Genomic DNA, 24,394 nt, shown 5'->3' on the forward strand with positions numbered 1-24,394 from the left:
ATGATGACTATGAGAACCTTGGAGAGGAGGAAAGCAATGGATGTCGAGCGGGTCTAACATGATACTGTGAAAGTTCAATCCACAATGGATCCAACACAGTCGCGAGAGTCCAGTCCAAAGCGGATCCGACACAGCAGCGAGAGTCCCGTTCACAGCGGAGCCAGCAGGAAACCATCCCAAGCGGAGGCGGATCAGCAGCGCAGAGATGTCCCCAGCCGATACACAGGCGAGCAGTACATGGCCACCGGATCGGACCAGACCACCTCCACAAGATAGAGTGGGACATAGGAGAAAAAGAAAACAAACGGCAGATCAACTGGTCTAAAAAGGGAGTCTATTTAAAGGCTGGAGTATACAAATGAGTTTTAAGGTGAGACTTAAATGCTTCTACTGAGGTGGCATCTTGAATTGTTACCGGGAGGGCATTCCAGAGTACTGGAGCCCCGGCATCTAGGTAACAAAGAAGTGAATTTATATAGCGCCTTTCTCTAGTGACTCAAAGCGCTTTGCATGGTGAAATCCAATATTTAAGTTACATTTTTAAAGCAGTGTGGGCGGCACTGGGAGAAGGTGGGTAAAGTGTCCAGCCCAAGGTAGAAAGCTCCTAACTACAAAGTCGATCATGGAACTGCGGCCTAAGGCGTCCTGGTGCCGAGTGCACATATGGACACCCTTTTGTTGGAACGTGGTGTTTGTTATGAACAATCTGGGACCAGCACAAAAGTCCAATAACAAAACACCACTCGGGTTCAGATCCGGGCGGCCGTTCTTCCCAATCACGCCTCTCCAGGTTTCACTGTAGCGTTGAAGTCGCCCAGTAAGACAAGGGAATCACTTTCCAGTATTCCGTCGAGTCCAAGGTTCTTGCCCGGGAAAGGGTGGAGTGCCATCTCCGGGTTGGGGAGGAGACCCTGCCCCAAGTGGAAGAGTTCTAGTACCTAGGAGTCTAGTTCACGAGTGAGTGAAGAGTGGATGGTGAAGAAGGAGCTGATCCAGAGGGCAAAGCTGTCAAGCCTGGACTGTGGTTATTTTTACTTCTTCGATGCAGAGAGGATACGGGACGAGCCAGACGAGAGTGGAAGTACATGGTTGTTTATTTGACCACTAAATACAAAAATAAACGAACTAAGGGCGCTCACAAAGAGGTACAAAACTTTGCTACAAAAATACAAACGGGAAAACAAAACACCTGCTCGATGGCATGAAACACGACAAACTATAAACTGTGGCAGAACTATAAACCACTAAAACAAAAACACTTGCTGTGACCGAAACAAAGGGCGTGGATAGCAGGGTGCGTAGCAGGTAACTAGGATGGCAAGGTGAAAATCAAAGGGTTGGCATGGAAACAAACAAAACCAGGAAATGCAAAACGTGAAGCAAGAGTCCAAAAACAAAACAAAAAATGGTCAAACATAAAACCAGATTAGCAAGCATGACAAAAGCTCTCAATTTACCGGTCGATCTACGTTCCCATCCTCACCTATGGTCCTGAGCTTTGGGTCATGACCGAAAGGATAAGATCACGGGTACGAGCGGCCGAAATGAGTTTGGGTCTCTCCCTTAGAGATAGGGTGAGAAGCTCTGCCATCCGGGAGGAACTCAAAGTAAAGCTGCTGCTCCTCCACATGGAGAGGAGCCAGATGAGGTGGTTCGGGCATCTGGTCAGGATGCCACCCGAACGCCTCCCTAGGGAGGTGTTTAGGGCACGTCCAACCGGTAGGAGGCCACGGGGAAGACCCAGGACACGTTGGGAAGACTATGTCTCCCGGCTGGCATGGGAACGCCTCAGGATCCCCCGGAAAGAACTGGACCAAGTGGCTGGGGAGAGGGAAGCCCAGACTTCCCTACTTAGACTGCTGCCCCCAGGACCCGACCTCGGATAAGCGGCCGAAATGAGTTTCCTCCGCCAGGTGGCCGGTCTCTCCCTTAGAGATAGGGTGAGAAACTCTGCCATCCGGGGGGAACTCAAAGTAAAGTTGCTACTCTTCCACATGGAGAGGAGCCAGATGAGGTGGTTCGGGCATCTGGTCAGGATGCCACCCGAACATCTTCCTGGTGAGGTATTTAGGGCACGTCCGACCGGTAGGAGGCCACGGGGAAGACCCAGGACACGTTGGGAAGACTATGTCTCCCGGCTGGCATGGGAACGCCTCAGGATCCCCTGGAAAGAACTGGACCAAGTGGCTGGGGAGAGGGAAATCTGGGCTTCCCTACTTAGACTGCTGCCCCCGGGACCCGACCTCGGATAAGCGGCCAAAATGAGTTCCCTCCGTCGGGTGGCGGGTCTCTCCCTTAGAGATAGGGTGGGAAGTTCTGCCATCCGGCGGGACCTCAAAGTAAAGCTGCTACTCTTCCACATGGAGAGGAGCCAGATGAGGTGGTTCGGGCATCTGGTCTGGATGCCACCCGAACATCTTCCTGGTGAGGTATTTAGGGCACGTCCGACCGGTAAGAGGCCACAGTAAGACTTAGGACACGTTGGGAAGACTATGTCTCCCGGCTGGCATGGGAACGCCTCAGGATCCCCCGGGAAGAACTGAACCAAGTGGCTGGGGAAATGAGTTTCCTCCGCCGGGTGGCGGGTCTCCCCCTTAGAGATAGGGTGAGAAGCTCTGCCATCCGGGGGGAACTCAAAGTAAAGCTGCTACTCTTCCACATGGAGAGGAGCCGGATGAGGTGGTTCGGGCATCTGGTCAGGATGCCACCCGAACATCTTCCTGGTGAGGTATTTAGGGCACGTCCGACCGGTAAGAGGCCACAGGAAGACTTAGGACACGTTGGGAAGACTATGTCTCCCGGCTGGCCTGGGAACGCCTTAGGATCCCCCAGGAAGAACTGGACCAAGTGGCTGGGGAGAGGGAAGTCTGGGCTTCCCTACTTAGACTGCTGCCCCCGGGTCCCGACCTCGGATAAGTGGAAGAAAATGGATGGATGGATAATGTACATGCCAGTATAACAACCAAGATAACACAAATATTTGTCTTCCTCTGTGTCTGCAGGCTCTGTTGGATCTAATTGACCAGATCTTGCTCGCCGGGGTCCTCAGGGACAACAAGAAAGTGTCCATCTTTCTGGACATAGTTGAGAGCGCTCTGAGATTGGTCGGACCGTTCATGAAAACCCCAAGAGCAAGGAGATCCTCTCCCTACACGGGTACGTCTCGGCGGTGTAGTCCTGTGGGGTGAGTGGTGAGACTCATGTTGTATCTGGGTGTCTGCAGAACTGGAACTGCTTTCACACCAAGGACCAGTTCCACCCCAGGGTGCTGTGACCTTATCAACCAAGCCAGTCCAGTTAGATATCCAGATGAGGACCGTGGCTGGAGATCCCTCCCAGTTCCCAGGTGGTGTTCACACCCCTCTCAGGACCATTTGGACAAAACTCTTTAAGTCTCATCTTAATTGTTCCAGGTTTTGCTACGGTGTTCCTGCTCAGCTACGCCAACCTTGAGGTCCCCACAAGCGGTTACTACGGCGCCATGGATCTGCAGACAAACCGGAGTTTCGTGGTCAACTCCAAAGTAGCGACCGTCTCCGTCACCAACGCCAACACAAGTCGCCTGGACTCGCCGGTCAGGCTGACTTTTCACCACATCCAACAGGTGGAGAGTTTTTCTTTGCCTTCCTCAAATGTCAAATGGTAATTAAGAACATGTAAAGACTTGCCAAGACCTGCAAACTGTACATAAACAACAAATAAGTGGATCTAACATAATAGTGGAGTCCAGTCCATAGTGGATCTAACATCATAGTGTGAGAGTCCAGTCCATAGTGGATCTAACATAATAGTGTGAGTCCAGTCCATAGTGGATCTAACATAATAGTGTGAAAGTCCAGTCCATAGTGGATCTAACATAATAGGGAGAGTCCAGTCCATAGTGGATCTAACATAATAGTGAGAGTCCAGTCCATAGTGGATCTAACATAATAGGGAGAGTCCAGTCCATAGTGGATCTAACATAATAATGAGAGTCCAGTCCATAGTGGATCTAACATAATAGTGTGAGAGTCCAGTCCATAGTGGATCTAACATAATAGTGTGAGAGTCCAGTCCATGGTGTATCTAACATAATAGTGAGAGTCCAGTCCATAGTGGATCTAACATAACAGTGAGAGTCCAGTCCATAGTGGATCTAACATAATAGTGAGAGTCCAGTCCATAGTGGATCTAACATAATAGTGTGGGAGTCCAGTCCATAGTGGATCTAACATAATAGTGTGAGTCCAGGCCATTGTGGATCTAACATCATAGTGTGAGAGTCCAGTCCATAGTGGATCTAACATAATAGTGAGAGTCCAGTCCATAGTGGATCTAACATAATAGTGAGAGTCCAGTCCATAGTGGATCTAACATAATAGTGTGAGAGTCCAGTCCATAGTGGATCTAACATAATAGTGAGAGTCCAGTCCATAGTGGATCTAACATAATAGTGAGAGTCCAGTCCATAGTGGATCTAACATAATAGTGTGAGAGTCCAGTCCATAGTGGATCTAACATAATAGTGTGAGAGTCCAGTCCATATTGGATCTAACATAATAGTGAGAGTCCAGTCCATAGTGGATCTAACATAATAGTGTGAGAGTCCAGTCCATAGTGGATCTAACATAATAGTGGGAGTCCAGTCCATATTGGATCTAACATAATAGTGAAAGTCCAGTCCATAGTGGATCTAACATAATAGTGTGAGAGTCCAGTCCATATTGGATCTAACATAATAGTGAGAGTCCAGTCCATAGTGGATCTAACATAATAGTGTGAGAGTCCAGTCCATAGTGGATCTAACATAATAGTGGGAGTCCAGTCCATATTGGATCTAACATACTAGTGGGAGTCCAGTCCATAGTGGATCTAACATAATAGTGTGAGAGTCCAGTCCATAGTGGATCTAACATAATAGTGTGAGTCCAGTCCATAGTGGATCTAACATAATAGTGAGAGTCCAGTCCATAGTGGATCTAACATAATAGTGAGAGTCCAGTCCATAGTGGATCTAACATAATAGTGAGAGTACAGTCCATAGTGGATCTAACATAATAGTGAGAGTCCAGTCCATAGTGGATCTAACATAATAGTGAGAGTCCAGTCCATAGTGGATCTAACATAATAGTGAGAGTCCAGTCCATAGTGGATCTAACATAATAGTGAGAGTCCAGTCCATAGTGGATCTAACATAATAGTGTGAGAGTCCAGTCCATAGTGGATCTAACATAATAGTGTGAGAGTCCAGTCCATAGTGGATCTAACATAATAGTGAGAGTCCAGTCCATAGTGGATCTAACATAATAGTGTGAGAGTCCAGTCCATAGTGGATCTAACATAATAGTGTGAGAGTCCAGTCCATAGTGGATCTAACATAATAGTGTGAGAGTCCAGTCCATAGTGGATCCAACATAATAGTGAGAGTCCAGTCCATAGTGGATCTAACATAATAGTGTGAGAGTCCAGTCCATAGTGGATCTAACATAATAGTGAGAGTCCAGTCCATAGTGGATCTAACATAATAGTGTGAGAGTCCAGTCCATAGTGGATCCAACATAATAGTGAGAGTCCAGTCCATAGTGGATCTAACATGTGCACACAACATGTATTTGATGTCTCCGGCAGGTAAATGGCAGTCAGCACACCTGTGTGTTCTGGGATGGTTCCCAGGACGGCGGCAGCTGGTCCTCCAGAGGCTGCACTCGGGTAGAGTCCAAGACCGAGTCCACCGTGTGTTCCTGCGACCACCTGAGCTCCTTCGCCGTGCTGATGGCGCTCTACCACGTGGAGGTAGACACGCCCGCCAGGTGACCCTTTGATCCCGGTCACCTGACGCTCTCTTCTCAACAGCACAGGTTTGAGTTGCAGTTCCTCACCCGGGCGGGCTTGACCCTGTCGCTCGTCTGCCTGCTGCTCTGCATCTTCACCTTCTCCCTGGTCCGCCCCATCCAAGGCCCCAGGACCACCATCCACCTGCACCTCTGCATCAGCCTCTTCCTTGCCGTCCTCATCTTCCTCGCAGGCATTACTCGCACAGAAAACCAGGTGAGTCTCCTGTCACTTAGTATTTTATCAGTTAGCACCATAGCAGTTAGCATACTAGCATTTTAGCCAAATTTTTATATTGTTACTTGCTGCTTGTAGGAATTTTGTAGGAATAAAACTAAAGTCATGGATATTTTTACTTTGCTGGCACGCTAAGTTAGCATGCAAAAATTTTAGCCTAATTTGTAGGTATAAAACTAACAGTCATGGATATTGTTACTTTCCACTATTTTGCAAGCATGCTAAGTGTTAGCATGCTAGCATTTTAGCCATTTTCTAGGTGTAAAACTGAAAGTCATGGATATTGTTACTTTCCACTATTTTGCAAGCATGCTAAGTGTTAGCATGCTAGCATTTTAGCCATTTTCTAGGTGTAAAACTGAAAGTCATGGATATTGTTACTTTCCACTATTTTGCAAGCATGCTAAGTGTTAGCATGCTAAGTGTGAGCATGATAACATTTTAGCCATTTTCTAGGTATAAAACTGAAAGTCATGGATATTGTTACTTTCCACTATTTTGCAAGCATGCTAAGTGTTAGCATGCTAAGTGTTAGCATGATAACATTTTAGCTATTTTCTAGGTATAAAACTGAAAGTCATGGATATTGTTACTTTCCACTATTTTGCAAGCATGCTAAGTGTTAGCATGATAGCATTTTAGCCATTTTCTAGGTATAAAACTGAAAAACATGGATATTGTAAGCATGCCAGCATTTTAGCCATTTTCTAGGTATGAAACTGAAAGTAATGGATATTGTTCTTGCTGCTTTTTTGAAGCATGATATCATGTTAGCATTTTACCCATTTTTTAGGTATAAAACTGAAAATCATGGATATTGCCACTTGGCTGTGTTTTGCTGGCACGCTAAGTTAGCATGCAAAAATTTTAGCCAAATTTGTCAGTATAAAACTAAATGTGATGGATATTGTTACTTTGCACTATTTTGCAAGCCTGCTAAGTGTTAGCATGCTAGCATTTTTGCCAATTTTTTTAGGTATAAAACTAAAAGTCATGGATATTGTTACTTGCTGCTTTTTTGCAAAAACGCTAAATGGAAGTATGCTAGCATTTTAGCAATTTTCTAGGTATAAAACTGAAAGTCATGGATATTGTTTTTTTCCACATTTTCGCAAGCATGCTAAGTGTTAGCATACTTGCATTTTTGCCAATTTCATAGGTATAAAACTAAAAGTCATGGGTATTGTTACTTGCTGCTTTTTTGCAAGCATGATATCATGTTAGCATCTTAGCCATTTTTTAGGTATAAAACTAAAAGTCGTGGATATTGTTACTCTGCGATATTGTGCTGGCACACTAAGTTAGCATGCTAAATTTTTAGCCACATTTGTCAATATAAAACTAAAAGTCATGGATATTGTTACTTTCCACTATTTTGCAAGCATGCTAAGTGTTAGCATGCTAGCATTTTGCCAAATTTTTAGGTATAAAACTAAAAGTCATGGATATTGTTACTTGCTGCTTTTTTGCAAAAACGCTAAATATAAGCATACTAGCATTCTACTCATTTTCTAGGTATAAAACTGAAAGTCGTAGATATTGTTACTTTCTACTTTTTGCAAGCATGCTAAGTGTTAGCATACTTGCATTATTGCCAATTTCATAGGTATAAAACTAAAAGTCATGGCTATTGTTACTTGCTGCTTTTTTGCAAGCATGATATCATGTTAGCATCTTAGCCATTTTTTAGGTATAAAACTAAAAGTCGTGGATATTGTTACTCTGCGATATTGTGCTGGCACACTAAGTTAGCATGCTAAATTTTTAGCCACATTTGTCAATATAAAACTAAAAGTCATGGATATTGTTACTTTCCACTATTTTGCAAGCATGCTAAGTGTTAGCATGCTAGCATTTTAGCCATTTTCTAGGTATAAAACTGAAAGTCATGGATATTGTTACTTGGTGGTATTTTGCAAGCCTGATAAATGGAAGCATGCTAGCATTATAGCCATTTTCTAGGTCTAAAACGGAAAGTCATGAATATTGTTAATTTCCACTTTTTTGCAAGCATGCTAAGTGTTAGCATGCTAGCATTTTTGCCAATTTCATAGGTATAAAACTAAGATTCATTAATCCTATACAGCTGCGCGATGCACGCACCTGATCTCGATTGTGGCGTCGCTCCGGGCACGCCCCGCCTCGCCGCTCACTCGCCATCCCCGCCTCCTCGCCGCCATCTTGGGCCGGGCTCCGGCGTGCCCTGCCTCTCTGTCGGACTGTCGACTCCGCCTCTGCACAGTCCTCCATCGCCAGACGAAAGCCAGGCTGGCTAAGCATACTCCCCCTTCCTTTTCTTGAAGGGGTGGGAAATGACTTTCACGGCCACCTGTGCCCTTCTTCCTCGCCGTCCCCCCCCACCTTGTCCGCCAACACCTGCAGGAGCCGGTATTGTTGTCGGCTGCTTCCTGTGAGGCCGGCCAGTGCGCCCACGAGAGCCCACAGGGGATCGTCCTCCCCCGCCTCCGGTGGTCCAGCCAGGTTGCGCGCCAAATGTGACGGTCTCAAGCCGTCGTGCGGGTTCCATGGACCACCAAGGAAGGACATGACTTTGAGCAGTGTTGACTTTCTTTATTTTCCAATAAGAAAAGTATTTTTCGGGTTTCTTTTCAGTCGCCCGCGTGGTCTGCCTCTCGCGCTCGCGCTCTTCCGTGTTGCTTGCCCTTTGTTGTCGTTGTCTCTCCGCCTCTCCCCCCGACGTTCACGGCTGCAGCGCTTTTAAACAGTGCGAGAGGATTCATTAATCCTATACAGGTGCGCGATGCACCCACCCGATCTCGATTGTGGCGTCGCTCCCGGCACACCCCGCCGCTCGCTCTCCATTCCCGCCGCCATCTTGGGCCGGGCTCCGGCGTGTCCTGCCTCTCTGTCAGCTCCGCCTCTCCACAGTTATGTTAGCATGTTAGTCAAGGATATTACTACTTTGAAATGATGTAAAATGGTGAAAAATACTTCAGAATTGAAGTTATTTTTGTTAGCTGTAACTTTGGTGACTATATAAGTATTTTGATTGTTTAGGACAAAATCTTAACAATTTTAATTGAAGTATTTAATGTTAATTAATTACGTTAGTTATGTTAATTGACTATAAGGAATTTCTGTGAATAGAATTGAGTTGAATTCCACTTCCTGTACGTACATTTTCTGCCCCCCCAAAAGTATATATATATATATATATATGTGTGTGTGTGTTGCTGCCCAGAGTGCGTGTGCAGTGGTAGCCGGCCTCCTCCACTTCTTCTTCCTGTCCTCCTTCTGCTGGATGTGTGTGGAAGGCGTGCAGCTCTTCAGGATGGTCATCTTGGTGTTCAACACCAACTTCAGGACCCGCTACATGATGGCGGGCGGTTACGGCGTGCCGGCAGTCATCGTGGTCATCTCCGCTTTAATCCACCCTAAAGGATACGGCACAGACAAATAGTAAGAACTCGCTTGGGGATTTTTACCTGTTTAGTTTTTTGCCAGTTTTTAAAATACTGTCTCTGCTGCAGTTGTTGGCTGAATCTGGACTTCATCTGGAGTTTTTTGGGCCCTGTTTGTGTCATCATTGCTGTAAGTCAAACAAATATATATATATATATATGTAGGTGTGGGAAAAATCACAAGACTACTTCATCTCTACAGAACTGTTTCATGAGGGGTTCCCTCAATTATCAGGAGATTTTAATGGAAGCATTCACATACAATGGTTTATATAGGGCACCGAGTGGGTGGGTACAGGCAGGCGTAGGGTGTGGTGATTGGCTCATAAGTTACCTAGGAGGTGTTTCCGTCTGTGGCGGCATGTTGAAATGATTTCACTGCGCTTGTTGAGGGATGACAGGTCTGGATGATATATAATAAACAGTTTCTCTTTTAAGCATAGGTTGCATCTTTTGTGTTCGTCGATTGTTTGTCGACAAACACTTCCCCAAAGGCAACACCCTAAGAAAAATATTCAACAAGAACAACATTAAATTGAGCTACAGCTGTATGAATAACATACAACAAATCATTTCAAACCATAACAAAGCAATTGCAAAAGGACTGCCCACCCCCAGACGAAACGACTCTGAAACCAATAAGGAATGTAACTGTCGCAAGAAACCTGATTGCCCTCTCAACGGAGGGTGCTTACAGACATCAGTCGTTTACCAAGCAAAGGTAACACGCAAAGACATTAACACATCCGACACGTACGTAGGATTAACCGAAGGAGCGTTCGAAACCAGATGGAATAGTCAAAACGCCTCCTTTAGAAACCAGACTTTGCGGAATTCTACAGAACTCAGGAAACACATTTGGATCCTCAAAGACAATAATGTTGAATATTCAATAACATGGCAAATTCTTGCATCCAGCACACCTTACAATAGTGGTAATATAAGATGCAACCTATGCTTGAAATTAAACTGTTTATTATATATCACCCAGACCTGTCATCCCTCAACAAGCGCAGTGAAATCATTCCAACATGCCGCCACAGACGGAAACACCTCCTAGGTAACACATGAGCCAATCACCACACCCTACGCCTGCCTGTACCCACCCACTCTGTGCCCTATATAAACCATTGTATGTGAATGCTTCCATTAAAATCTCCTGATGATTGAGGGAACCCCTCATGAAACAGTTCTGTAGAGATGAAGTAGTCTTGTGATTTTTCCCACACCTACATATATATATATATATATATATATATATATATATATATATATATATATATATATATATATATATATATATATATATATATATATATATAGTACAAATCTAGTACTATGTCCCCACCATTGACTCCTTTTTGGTGTTTTCCAGGTAAACATTGTCTTCTTCCTTATCACCATTTGGAAGTTGGTGCAGAAGTTTTCAAGTTTAAACCCAGAGATGGACACCTTGCAGAAAATCAGGTAATTTTTGTATTTATTTTTTGTTTTCCCACACCTTTTTCCAGCATATAAACAATATGTTGAAGGATTCTGTGAGGGAGGCACACGTTGATACATATTGTGCGTTAAAAAGGATCAAAATAATCTAATTTGTCATCATAAAATAATACTTCACTCTTTTTGGTCCAATATCCATTAGTCAAAGCTGTGCAATATTTAATTATTATTATTCCAGACTTTAAAATCTTAATCAGTTTTTATGTTTTTATGTATGCGCTGTTATTATTTTTGTGGATATTTTAATGTATTTCCTTTTCTATATTCATTATGGTTTATATTCTTTTCGTCCCATTTCTATTTTAAAATTTTAAAGGATTTTTATTTCAATAGTGCTATATACATAAATAAATAAATAAGCCAAACTGTAGTGTGCAGTATATTAATACCAACCTTTTTTGACCATGGGCTCAAACGTTTCCACTCCAATATTAACACTGAATTGGTAATTTTATTCTTGATTGTATTCACATTCAATAATTATATCTAACCCGCTTACAGTTTACAACTTTGTCAAGTAATATGAAACCATCACAAAGGTTATTATTTATTTATTAACACATAAGCTTAGGCTTAGGTCAGACTGATTAGAAAAATAAGTGTTCACAGTGTGAATAATGTAAATACAGTCTATTATACAGCATTATTCACATGTGAATAGAATAGAGTCTATTATACAGCATTATTCACAAGTGAATAATATAGTCTATGATACAGCATTATTCACATGTGAATAACATAAATACGGTCTATTATACAGCATTATTCACATGAGAATAGAATAAATAGTCTATTATACAGCATTATTCACATGCGAATAATGTAAATACGGTCTATTATACAGCGTTACTCACATGTGAATAGAATAAATACAGTCTATTATACAGCATTATTCACATGTGAATAATATAAATACAGTCTATTATACAGCATTATTCACATGTGAATAATATAAATACAGTCTATTATACAGCATTATTCACATGTGAATAATATAAATACAGTCTATTATACAGCATTATTCACATGTGAATAATATAAATACAGTCTATTATACAGCATTATTCACATGTGAATAATATAAATACAGTCTGTTATACAGCATTATTCACATGTGAATAATATAAATACAGTCTATTATACAGCATTATTATTTACAAGTGAATAATATAAATACAGTCTATTATACAGCATTATTCACATGTGAATAGAATAAATACAGTCTATTATACAGCATTATTCACATGTGAATAATATAAATACAGTCTATTATACAGCATTATTCACATGTGAATAATATAAAAACAGTCTATTATACAGCATTATTCACAAGTGAATAATATAAATACAGTCTATTATACAGCATTATTCACATGAGAATAGAATAAATACAGTCTATTATACAGCATTAGTCACATGTGAATAACATAAATACAGTCTATTATACAGCATTATTCACATGAGAATAGAATATAGTCTATTTTATAGCATTATTCACAAGTGAATAATATAAATACAGTCTATTATACAGCATTATTCACATGAGAATAGAACAAATAGTCTATTAAACAGTATTATTCACATGTGAATAATATAAATACAGTCTATTATACAGCATTATTCACATGAGAATAGAATAGAGTCTATTATACAGCATTATTCACATGTGAATAACGTAAATACAGTCTATTATACAGCATTATTCACACGTGAATAATGTAAATACGGTCTATTATACAGCATTATTCACATGAGAATAGAATAAATAGTCTATTATACAGCATTATTCACATGCGAATAATGTAAATACGGTCTATTGTAAAGCATTATTCACATGAGAATAGAATAAATACAGTCTATTATACAGCATTATTCACATGTGAATAATATAAAAACAGTCTATTATACAGCATTATTCATATGTGAATAATAAAAAACAGTCTATTATACAGCATTATTCACATGAGAATAGAACAAATACAGTCTATTACACAGCATTATTCACATGTGAATAATATAAATACAGTCTATTATACAGCATTATTCACATGAGAATAACATAAAAACAGTCTATTATACATTAAAGTACAGTCAAAAAGGAACATATGCATTATATGTCAATATCGTATTAGTTTACTAACTAGAAATTTTCAGCCAACCTTGGACAGCCTACATTTGGGTCAGCATTTCTACATTAGTGTCCTAGCAGAACAAAAACATGTCTATTCTGCTTATTGCATGTTTTAAATTAGTCCAAATAAGGGTAAATGTAATAGTTGGTATGCTGCCTCCACCTCACCCCGATCCAAAAAAAATGTTAGTGAAACCCTTTCTGTGCTCCTTTGCTCCCCCTGCAGGGCATTCACCATTACTGCCGTGGCCCAGCTCTGCGTGCTGGGCACCACCTGGGTTTTTGGCTGCTTCCAGTTTGGGGAAAGCACAATAGTCATGTCCTACCTGTTCACCGTCCTGGCCAGCCTGCAGGGGGTCATGCTCTTCACCTCCCACTGTCTCTTCTCCAAACAGGTCGCTCACACAAGCCTTCACACGCCCACTAAAAAAAAAAAACACATAAGTCACACCCAACCTTTCCAAACACGGTGGATTTTTAGGTAAGGGACGAGTACGGAAGCTTCCTGTGCAGATTCTGTACATCGCCCAAGAAGAAGTACGAAGAGTTCAGCTCGCTCTCCAGCAGACCGCAGGTACGCACTTCTTTTTACACTGGAAACTCAGTAACAGAACTTTCAATTCCATACTTCCACTCGGGACGGGTACCATAGTCAATACTTTTAGAGGTAAGTCCGTCAGTAGTCTTGGGTATGTTGCATGCATTATTCACATGTGAATAACATAATACAGTCTATTATACAGCATTATTCACATGTGAATAACATAAATACAGTCTATTATACAGCATTATTCACATGTGAATAATATAAATACAGTCTATTATACAGCATTATTCACATGTGAATAACATAAATACAGTCTATTATACAGCATTATTCACATGTGAATAATATAAATACAGTCTATTATACAGCATTATTCACATGTGAATAACATAAATACAGTCTATTATACAGCATTATTCACATGTGAATAACATAAATAGTCTGCATTATTCACATGTAAATAATATAAATACAGTATATTATACAGCATTATTCACATGTGAATAACATAAATACAGTCTATTATACAGCATTATTCACATGTGAATAATATAAATCCAGTCCATTATACAGCATTATTCACATGTGAATAACATAAATACAGTCTATTATACAGCATTATTCACATGTGAATAATATAAATACAGTCTATTAGAAAATGGATGGATGGATACAGAATTATTCACATGTGAATAACATAAATAAAGTCTATTATACAGCATTATTCACATGTGAATAACATAAATACAGTCTATTATGCAGCATTATTCACATGTGAATAACATAAATACAGTCTATTATACAGCATTATTCACATGTAAATAACATAGTCTATTATACAGCATTATTCACATGTGAATAACATAAATACAGTCTATTATACAGCATTATTCACATGTGAATAATATAAATACAGTCTATTAGAAAATGGATGGATGGATACAGAATTATTCACATGTGAATAACATACAGTCTATTATACAGCATTATTCACATGTGAATAACATAAATACAGTCTATTATACAGCGTTATTCACATGTGAATAACATAAATACAGTCTATTATACAGCATTATTCACATGTGAATAATATAAATCCAGTCCATTATACAGCATTATTCACATGTGAATAACATAAATACAGTCTATTATACAGCATTATTCACATGTGAATAACATAAATACAGTCTATTATACAGCATTATTCACATGTGAATAATATAAATACAGTCTATTAGAAAATGGATGGATGGATACAGAATTATTCACATGTGAATAACATAAATAAAGTCTATTATACAGCATTATTCACATGTGAATAACATAAATACAGTCTATTATGCAGCATTATTCACATGTGAATAACATAAATACAGTCTATTATACAGCATTATTCACATGTGAATAACATAGTCTATTATACAGCATTATTCACATGTGAATAATATATATATATATATATATATACATATATATATATATATATATATATATATATATATATATATATATATATATATGCAGTCTATTATACAGCATTATTCACATGTGAATAATATAAAAACAGTCTATTATACATTCAAGTACAGTCAAAACTAAACACATGCATTTTACGTCAATATCATATTAGTTTACTAACTAGAAACAGTCAAATTTAAGATATAATATAATATAAGATTCAAGAAATAAGAAAATATGTTCGTCAAGCACTCAGAGCAGACTGCCTGTGGGTAGTGGCACCATGTTCCGTTCCAACAAAGTAAGGCTCCACTTTTCGAAATGCATTTCCACAAGATTTTCCACACACATGCTACCTTTTAGCATTAGCAGTTTTACACGGCCATTTTGACACCTAACATTTGTTTTTATTTACCATTTACACAAGGTGACAACTTCACTGCTTTTGGGGTTTGTGTGTGCAACCTTGTTTCCGTGTTTCAAGTCAGTAAAAGTTGCAGTTTGTATGAAATGGACATACTTGCCAACCCTCCCGGATATTCCGTGAGACTCCCGAAATTCAGCGCCTCTCCCGAAAACCTCCCGGAAAAAATTTTCTCCCGAAAATCTCCCAAAATTCAGCCAGAGCTGGAGGCCACGCCCCGTCCAGCTCCATGGGCTCCATGTCCGCTTTCCCGCAATATAATCAGCTTGCCTGTCCAATCACGTTACAACATTTCGGGATTTTAACACAAAACTGCACACACAAGGAGACGAAACAGAAGAACGAGGAAGTTACAGCCATGGCGACGCCGTCTGTAATAGTTGTCTGTCGCCATCTCCTGGTGAATGTTGGCTATAGCTTTTTTTAATTGTCATGAAAAAAGTAAAATAATAAACGTGAGGCAAAGCTCTCAATTTACCGGTCGATCTACGTTCCCATCCTCACCTATGGTCATGAGCTTTGGGTCATGACCGAAAGGATAAGATCACGGGTACAATCGGCCCAAATGAGTTTGGGTCTCTCCCTTAGAGATAGGGTGAGAAGCTCTGCCATCCGGGAGGAGCGTTTTCATTTCGGACTCCAGTACTCTGGAATGCCCTCCCGGTAACAATTCAAGATGCTACCTCAGTAGAAGCATTTAAGTCTCACCTTAAAACTCATCTGTATACTCTAGCCTTTAAATAGACTCCCTTTTTAGACCAGTTGATCTGCCGTTTCTTTTCTTTTTCCTCCTATGTCCCCCCCTCCCTTGTGGAGGGGGTCCGGTCCGATCCGGTGGCCATGTACTGCTTGCCTGTGTATCGGCTGGGGACATCTCTACGCTGCTGATCCGCCTCCGCTTGGGATGGTTTCCTGCTGGCTCCGCTGTGAACGGGACTCTCGCTGCTGTGTTGGATCCGCTTTGGACTGGACTCTCGCGACTGTGTTGGATCCATTATGGATTGAACTTTCACAGTATCATGTTAGACCCGCTCGACATCCATTGCTTTCGTCCTCTCCAAGGTTCTCATAGTCATTATTGTCACCGACGTCCCACTGGGTGTGAGTTTTCCTTGCCCTTATGTGGGCCTACCGAGGATGTCGTAGTGGTTTGTGCAGCCCTTTGAGACACTAGTGATTTAGGGATATATAAGTAAACATTGATTGATTGATTGAAAGCCGCTGCTCCTCCACATGGAGAGGAGCCAGATGAGGTGGTTCGGGCATCTGGTCAGGATGCCACCCGAACGCCTCCCTAGGGAGGTGTTTAGGGCACGTCCAACCGGTAGGAGGCCACGGGGAAGACCCAGGACACGTTGGGAAGACTATGTCTCCCGGCTGGCCTGGGAACGCCTCGGGATCCCCCGGGAAGAGCTAGACGAAGTGGCTGGGGAGAGGGAAGTCTGGGCTTCCCTGCTTAGGCTGCTGCCCCCGCGACCCGACCTCGGATATGTGGAATAGAATAGAATGAATGAACTTTATTGTCATTATATTTGCATATAACGAGATTAAAGACTCCAACTTAAGGTGCGGTAGTGGGAACAAATATGGGGTGAAATAAATGACATGAGGTAATAAAGGAAAAACTAAAAATTGAAACAGACTACTATCCAATAAAAATAATAAGCAATTCTGTACAATATACAAACACTATAGAAGTACAAATACAAAATACTGTACAATATACAGAGCAAGACAGGAGTACCGAAGTAATAAATAACAATCAGCGTCAAACGTATTGCACTGGAATCAATCAATCAATCAATGTTTATTTATATAGCCCCAAATCACAAATGTCTCAAAGGACTGCACAAATCATTACGACTACAACATCCTCGGAAGAACCCACAAAAGGGCAAGGAAAACTCACACCCAGTGGGCAGGGAGAATTCACATCCAGTGGGACGCCAGTGACAATGCTGACTATGAGAAACCTTGGAGAGGACCTCAGATGTGGGCAACCCCCCCCCCTCTAGGGGACCGAAAGCAATGGATGTCGAGCGGGTCTAACATGATACTGTGAAAGTTCAATCCATAGTGGCTCCAACACAGCCGCGAGAGTTCAGTTCAAAGCGGATCCAAGACAGCAGCGAGAGTCCCGTCCACAGGAAACCATCTCAAGCGGAGGCGGATCAGCAGCGTAGAGATGTCCCCCAACATATAAAGAATTAAGGACTTTATACACTCTAAAAATGTTGGTCTTACTTAAAAAATGCACGCATTTAGTTGTATTCAGTGTTAAAAAAATATGATACGGCTCACACGGAAATACATTTTAAAATATTTGGCTTTTGTGGCTCTCTCAGCCAAAAAGGTTCCCGACCCCTGCAGTAGAGCCATAATAAATTCATAAAAGAAGCAAACTTCATGAATGTTTTTTGTGACCAATCACTTCATCACAAAAAAATAGAAATGATTGGAAACTCAAGACATCCATGACCTGATGTCCTTCACAAGTATATGTCAACTTTAAACCACAACTCAATCAATCAATCAACCAATGTTTATTTATATAGCCCCAAATCACAAATGTCTCAAAGGACTGCACAAATCATTACGACTACGACATCCTCGGAAGAACCCACAAAAGGGCAAGGAAAACTCACACCCAGTGGGCAGGGAGAATTCACATCCAGTGGGACGCCAGTGACAATGCTGACTATGAGAAACCTTGGAGAGGACCTCAGATGTGGGCAACCCCCCCCCTCTAGGGGACCGAAAGCAATGGATGTCGAGCGGGTCTAACATGATACTGTGAAAGTTCAATCCATAGTGGCTCCAAGACAGCCGCGAGAGTCCCGTCCACAGGAAACCATCTCAAGCGGATCAGCAGCGTAGAGATGTCCCCAACCGATACAGGCGAGCGGTCCATCCTGGGTCTCGACTCTGGACAGTCAGTACTTCATCCATGGTCATCGGACCGGACCCCCTCCACAAGGGAGTGGTGGACATAGGAGAAAGAAAAGAAGCGGCAGATCAACTGGTCTAAAAAGGAGGTCTATTTAAAGGCTAGAGTATACAGACTTCTGTCATTATGAATGTTATTCTTCAACAGCTGAAATAAAGTAGTCAGTCAGAACGGTCAGATAAGTCTCCCTCCTGCATGTTTGTGAGCACGAGTCGACTCCCAAGCTCTCCTCCTCTCCCTCACATCAGCCACTAAGTCGATGCTCTCAGTGCATTCTGATCTACTGATGTGGGGTCAGTAATGTCTTCTGTTTTTCATCTTCATGTTTTTTACTCCAGGGGCTTGTCTTTTCATCCAGGGTGCTTGGACTCTAAGTGGCTGAGCAGTTTTGCAGGCTTCATTGCCTCATTAGAGAGCTGCTCGCCACAGATTATGCAGACTTCACCTGCTGCGATAAAACCATAGTTGAAGTAGGACTCCTGGTTTTGTCGGTTAAGAGCTTTCTTCCTGTTGGACGTCCGAGGCTGTTCTTCTCTCTCTTCACTGTGCCTTTTCTCCTTCATAAAGACGTCCGTTTTTTACTAATTTTCTTAGCTAAGTTAAATGTTGCCGCTCACGTATTTTTCAAAATAAAGTACGGTATAGCTCGGTTGGTAGAGCGGCCGTGCCAGCAACTTGAGGGTTGCAGGTTCGATTCCCGCTTCCGCCATCCTAGTCACTGCTGTTGTGTCCTTGGGCAGGACACTTTACCCACCTGCGCCCAGTGCCACCCACACTGGTTTAAATGTAACTTAGATATTGGGTTTCACTATGTAAAGCGCTTCGAGTCACTAGAGAAAAGCGCTATATAAATATAATTCACTTCACTTCACAACTCTTTTCATAAAATTGCCGACATTTTAAGCTTTTCTTGTAAAATAGTGATATTTTTTGAGTAAAATTATGACTTTTGTTATAATTTTGGCATGTAAAATTCCAATTATTATTATAATATTGCCAACATTTTAAAGTTTTCTCATAAAACTGTGACTTTTGTCGAGTAAACTTACGACTCTTTTCATAAAATTGCCAACATTTTAAGCTTTTCTTGTAAAATAGTGATATTTTTTTAGTTAAATTATGACTTTTGTTATAATTTTGGCATGTAAAATTCCAATTATTATTATAATATTGCCAACATTTTAAAGTTTTCTTATAAAATTGTGACTTTTGTCGAGTAAACTTACGACTCTTTTCATAAAATTGCCAACATTTTAAGCTTTTCTTGTAAAATAGTGATTTTTTTTTTAGTAAAATTATGACTTTTGTTATAATTTTGGCATGCAAAATTCCAATTATTATTATAATATTGGCAACATTTTAAAGTTTTCTCATAAAACTGTGACTTTTGTCGAGTAAACTTACGACTCTTTTCATAAAATTGCCAACATTTTAAGCTTTTCTTGTAAAATAGTGATATTTTTTTAGTTAAATTATGACTTTTGTTATAATTTTGGCATGTAAAATTCCAATTCTTATTATAATATTGCCAACATTTTTAAGTTTTCTCATAAAATTGTGACTTTTGTCGAGTAAACTTACGACTCTTTTCATAAAATTGCCGACACTTTAAGCTTTTCTTGTAAAATAGTGATATTTTTTGAGTAAAATTATGACTTTTGTTACAATTTTAGCATGCAAAATTCCAATTATTATTATAATATTGCCAACATTTTAAAGTTTTCTTATAAAATTGTGACTTTTGTCGAGTAAACTTACGACCCTTTTCATAAAATTGCCAGCATTTTAAGCTTTTCTTGTAAAATAGTGATATTTTTTTAGTTAAATTATGACTTTTGTTATAATTTTGGCATGTAAAATTCCAATTATTATTATAATATTGCCAACATTTTAAAGTTTTCTCATAAAACTGTGACTTTTGTCGAGTAAACTTACGACTCTTTTCATAAAATTGCCAACATTTTAAGCTTTTCTTGTAAAATAGTGATTTTTTTTTTAGTAAAATTATGACTTTTGTTATAATTTTGGCATGTAAAATTCCAATTATTATTATAATATTGCCAACATTTTAAAGTTTTCTCATAAAATTGTGACTTTTGTCGAGTAAACTTACGACTCTTTTCATAAAATTGCCGACATTTTAAGCTTTTCTTGTAAAATTGTGACTGTTATTGAGTAAAAATTCCAACTTTTACTATAATATTGAGCAAATGTTCAGTTTTTCTTGTAACATTTTGACTTGTGTTGAGTAAAATAACACATTTTATTCTTCACTACTAAAAAAATAAAAAATAAAAATCGTTCGGGCTCAGATTATAAACAAAACAGAAATAATTAATAATTTCTCGTTCTTATTTGAAAAAGCTTAGTTTTTTTTCAAGTTTGGCAATTTTCTTTTATTTATATATACAACAAAATAAATATATGAAGCTACAATTCACTGAAAGTCAAGTATTTCATATATATATATATATATATATATTAGGGGTGGGCAAATTAATGCTTTAATTACGAGTTAACTCATCAGTCCATTAACGCCGACAAATATTTTATCGCGCATTTGTGTATGTTGTTTACATGCTTTTATTTTGTTAACGCCTTTTCTTAACAAGATGGCGTCGAGGAGCTCTTGGTAAAGATGGAACATTTGGCAAAAATACCGGACAATTCTGCAAATTTCCTGGCTGGCTTACAGCGTGGTCACTCCGGGATCACTTACGACCGCCAGACAATTCTGGATGTGGATAGATCGGGCCGTTTTGGACTGAATGAGGCGTGCTAGCTAGCATGGGAATACTTTGCCGTCTACATCCAGCGGCCTGTGAAGCAGCGGAGTATATGTGTTGTCTGCCTATTTATGAATAATGCAGACCAGGAGTGTTGGCTGACTTTTTAACGTTTGCTTTCAGAGCGTGCATATCACAACATACAAGATGCCGTCATGGCGACACAACCTATACATGCTCCTCACTCCTGTTGCATGCTGGGTAGGGTAGTTCTTTTATTCCCCTGGCTCATAACATCACAATATAGTACCATGTATATGATGCCTTCAGTTTATCAAAGCACCAAGCAAACAATCGGAAAATTCCCATCATATCAATTCCTAGATATGGTCATAATTATTTTAAGTGCACTACGCAGAATAAACACAACATTATTAATATTGCTACTACGGATAATTTGATCCAAAATTCCCTAAAACAGCCCACTACCTATAATATAGGTTTTTTAAACATAATAAAAAAAATGTTTCTGCTGTTACCTCAGAAATTGCCTGTTCAGATGTTATGATTGTGGCTCAGAGATTTGTATGTAGATTATATTTATTTTCCATAACAAACAGGATAACTTAAATACCCTGGCAGTGGCAATAAGCTTAAATGTTTTGTATTTACATTTTTGGAGTTGAATTTTCATCAAATATGCTATTTAACTGCTACTGTTTAACAAGGACTGATTTAAATTGTGTTTGCACAACAAATGTTTTGGCGCTTTTTGTTCATGTGGGAGAATATTCCAATAAAGGTGCACTACACACTACTTTTGAATTCATTATTGGGCTTTGCGTATACAATGCAGTTAATCGCGATTAATCGGAGAAATAGTGCGATTAACTTCGATTAAAATCTTTAATCGTTGCCCAGCCCTAATATATATATATATATATATACATATGAAATATTCAAGTTGGTGAATTAGCTGTAAATATACTCCTCCCCTTTTAACCACACCCAAATCGGAGGTCTCCAGGTTGGCAAGTATGGAAATAGATTATAGATTGTGATTGACAAGAATAGATCACGCCGAGCGCAGAATCGTGTTTGTGTCACGCCGCTGCCGGAGCAGCAGAGTTCCTTCTGATAATAAACCAGCAATAAAGTTGTCCGTTGGTGACCGATTGTCTTGTCTCCATCTTGCTGTCTTCCCAAGGCGTCCAACAGCACCCAGGACACGGGGGAGTCGCGCATCTGAGGAACGCCGACATTTGCACGCCATGCGGCAGTTTGCCAAATGACGGCGACCGGCGCCGTTCTTCTTCTGCATTCTCATGAACATCATCATCATCATCATGGCTCATTCCGGCTGATGATGTCCCCGCTCACAGATGGAGTCAAAGTGTCCAAGATGACAACACCCGAGTGGTTATTACTCCCATTTGTTTGGAAAGTGGACTCAAACCAAAAATGATCAAGACTGTCAGCTTGCCTCCTCCATCTTTGTTAGTGCCATCCATCCTCTTCTGCTTATCCGAGGTCGGGTCGCGGGGGCAGCAGCCTAAGCAGGGAAGCCCAGACTTTCCTCTCCCCAGCCACTTTGTCCGGCTCTTCCCGGGGGATCCCGAGGCGTTCCCAGACCTAGTCTTCCCAACGTGTCCTGGTTAGATGTGCTCTAAACACCTCCCTAGGGAGGCGTTCGGGTGGCATCCTGACCAGATGCCCGAACCACCTCATCTGGCTCCTCTCCATGTGGAGGAGCAGCGGCTTTACTTTGAGTTCCTCCCGAATGGAAGAGCTTCTCACCCTAAGGGAGAGCTCCAAACTCATTTGGGCCGCTTGTACCCGTGACCTTGTCCTTTCGGTCATGACCCAAAGCTCATGACCATAGGTGAAGATGGGAACGTAGATCGACCGGTAAATTGAGAGCTTTGCCTTCCGGCTCAGCTCCTTCTTCACCACAATGAATCGACGCAGCGTCTGCATTACTTAAGACACCGCACCGATCCGGAGATGATTTCATTTTCCAGCATGATCCGGCACCTGCCCACAGTGCCAAAACCCCCAGTAACTGGTGTACTGACCATGGTGTTACTGTCCTCCATTGGCCTGCCAACTCCCCTGACCTGAACCCCATAGAGAATTTGTGGGGTATTGTGAAGAAGAAGCTGAAAGACACCAGACCCAATAATGCAAATGAGCTAAAGGCCGCTATTGAAGCATCCTGGACATCCATAACACCTCAGAAATGCCACGTTGCATTGATGCAGTCATCCGTACAACAGGATTCCCAACCAAGAAGCAGGAAGTGTTGCGGCGTAGCCATACCGGGCTCGCAGAGAAACCACTTTTCTAACCCACAAATTTGGGGAACAAAACGTTGATTAGGTGGCAGATATATATTTGCAAGGCCATTTTTCAAGAAGGATATTTAAAGAGAAACTACATCCCGGAATCTAGCTCAGCTGTACCGGCGATGAAATGGTGAAATGCTCGCCCCTTCCACTCGAGTCAAGTGACTACGAGCGGTACCGCTGGCTTACACGGCGTCGAAGGGGTCCTACAAATTGTGAGTTCAAATAATTTCTGTTTGGTTCAATGCCCAACATTGTGTTCCTGTATAGTATTTCACCAGAAATGGTCATGTGGTGACATCAAAGATTGTATTTTGAGAGGTTAATCATTGAAGTGGGACATCACTGAAGGCCTAGGTGGGAAACTGTGTTGTAGTGTGTACTGTATTGTGTCTCCACTGTGTAATGTGTAAGTATTGTATGTGAACTTTTATTATTGACAAAGATCCCGGTAAGATGTAGGGAATCTTGAATTCCCCTAAATATTTGTTAATCTTATTCATTAAAATATTGAATTTCAATGTATTTGCTTCTTTACTGTTGTTTGCTGAGGGAGATGACGGCACAGACACCAGGGGGAGATTTTCAATCATTTATTGTGTGTGTATATATATATTAATAATAAACAATACTAACTAATAAACTAAACTAAGGAAATGGAGTGTCAAAACCCAAGAGTATGTGTGTAGTTAGCTGAAGTGTGTCTTACCAAGTGTTGAGAGCGAAGGAACGAGGCAGTCCGTGGGGCAGGCAGGTGGTCCAGGGCAGGAGAGGAGTGACAAGGTCCGTGTCCGGGCGAGGGTCAAGGATCGAGGAAGGCAGTCCACAGAAGAATCACCAAGG

At 40.8% G+C, this 24,394-nt stretch overlaps 1 protein-coding gene across 1 annotated transcript in view; it reads left to right on the plus strand.

Moving 5' to 3' along the window:
* LOC133555738 (adhesion G protein-coupled receptor E2-like) overlaps window positions 1–24,072 on the plus strand; it is a 50,942-nt gene extending 26,870 nt beyond the window's left edge. The window contains exons 9-19 of the mRNA XM_061905049.1: window positions 3,003–3,156; window positions 3,224–3,346; window positions 3,414–3,604; window positions 5,608–5,772; window positions 5,833–6,027; window positions 9,251–9,468; window positions 9,540–9,600; window positions 10,846–10,937; window positions 13,331–13,499; window positions 13,586–13,678; window positions 22,414–24,072. Of these exons, the coding sequence (XP_061761033.1) occupies window positions 3,003–3,156; window positions 3,224–3,346; window positions 3,414–3,604; window positions 5,608–5,772; window positions 5,833–6,027; window positions 9,251–9,468; window positions 9,540–9,600; window positions 10,846–10,937; window positions 13,331–13,499; window positions 13,586–13,678; window positions 22,414–22,455 (1,503 nt within the window). The 3' untranslated portion in view covers window positions 22,456–24,072. The remainder of the gene's footprint in view (window positions 1–3,002; window positions 3,157–3,223; window positions 3,347–3,413; window positions 3,605–5,607; window positions 5,773–5,832; window positions 6,028–9,250; window positions 9,469–9,539; window positions 9,601–10,845; window positions 10,938–13,330; window positions 13,500–13,585; window positions 13,679–22,413) is intronic.
* Window positions 24,073–24,394: the final 322 nt, after the last annotated feature.

Source organism: Nerophis ophidion, linkage group LG07 (genome assembly GCF_033978795.1).
Source record: "Nerophis ophidion isolate RoL-2023_Sa linkage group LG07, RoL_Noph_v1.0, whole genome shotgun sequence".
Classification (NCBI taxonomy): Eukaryota; Metazoa; Chordata; class Actinopteri; order Syngnathiformes; family Syngnathidae; genus Nerophis; species Nerophis ophidion.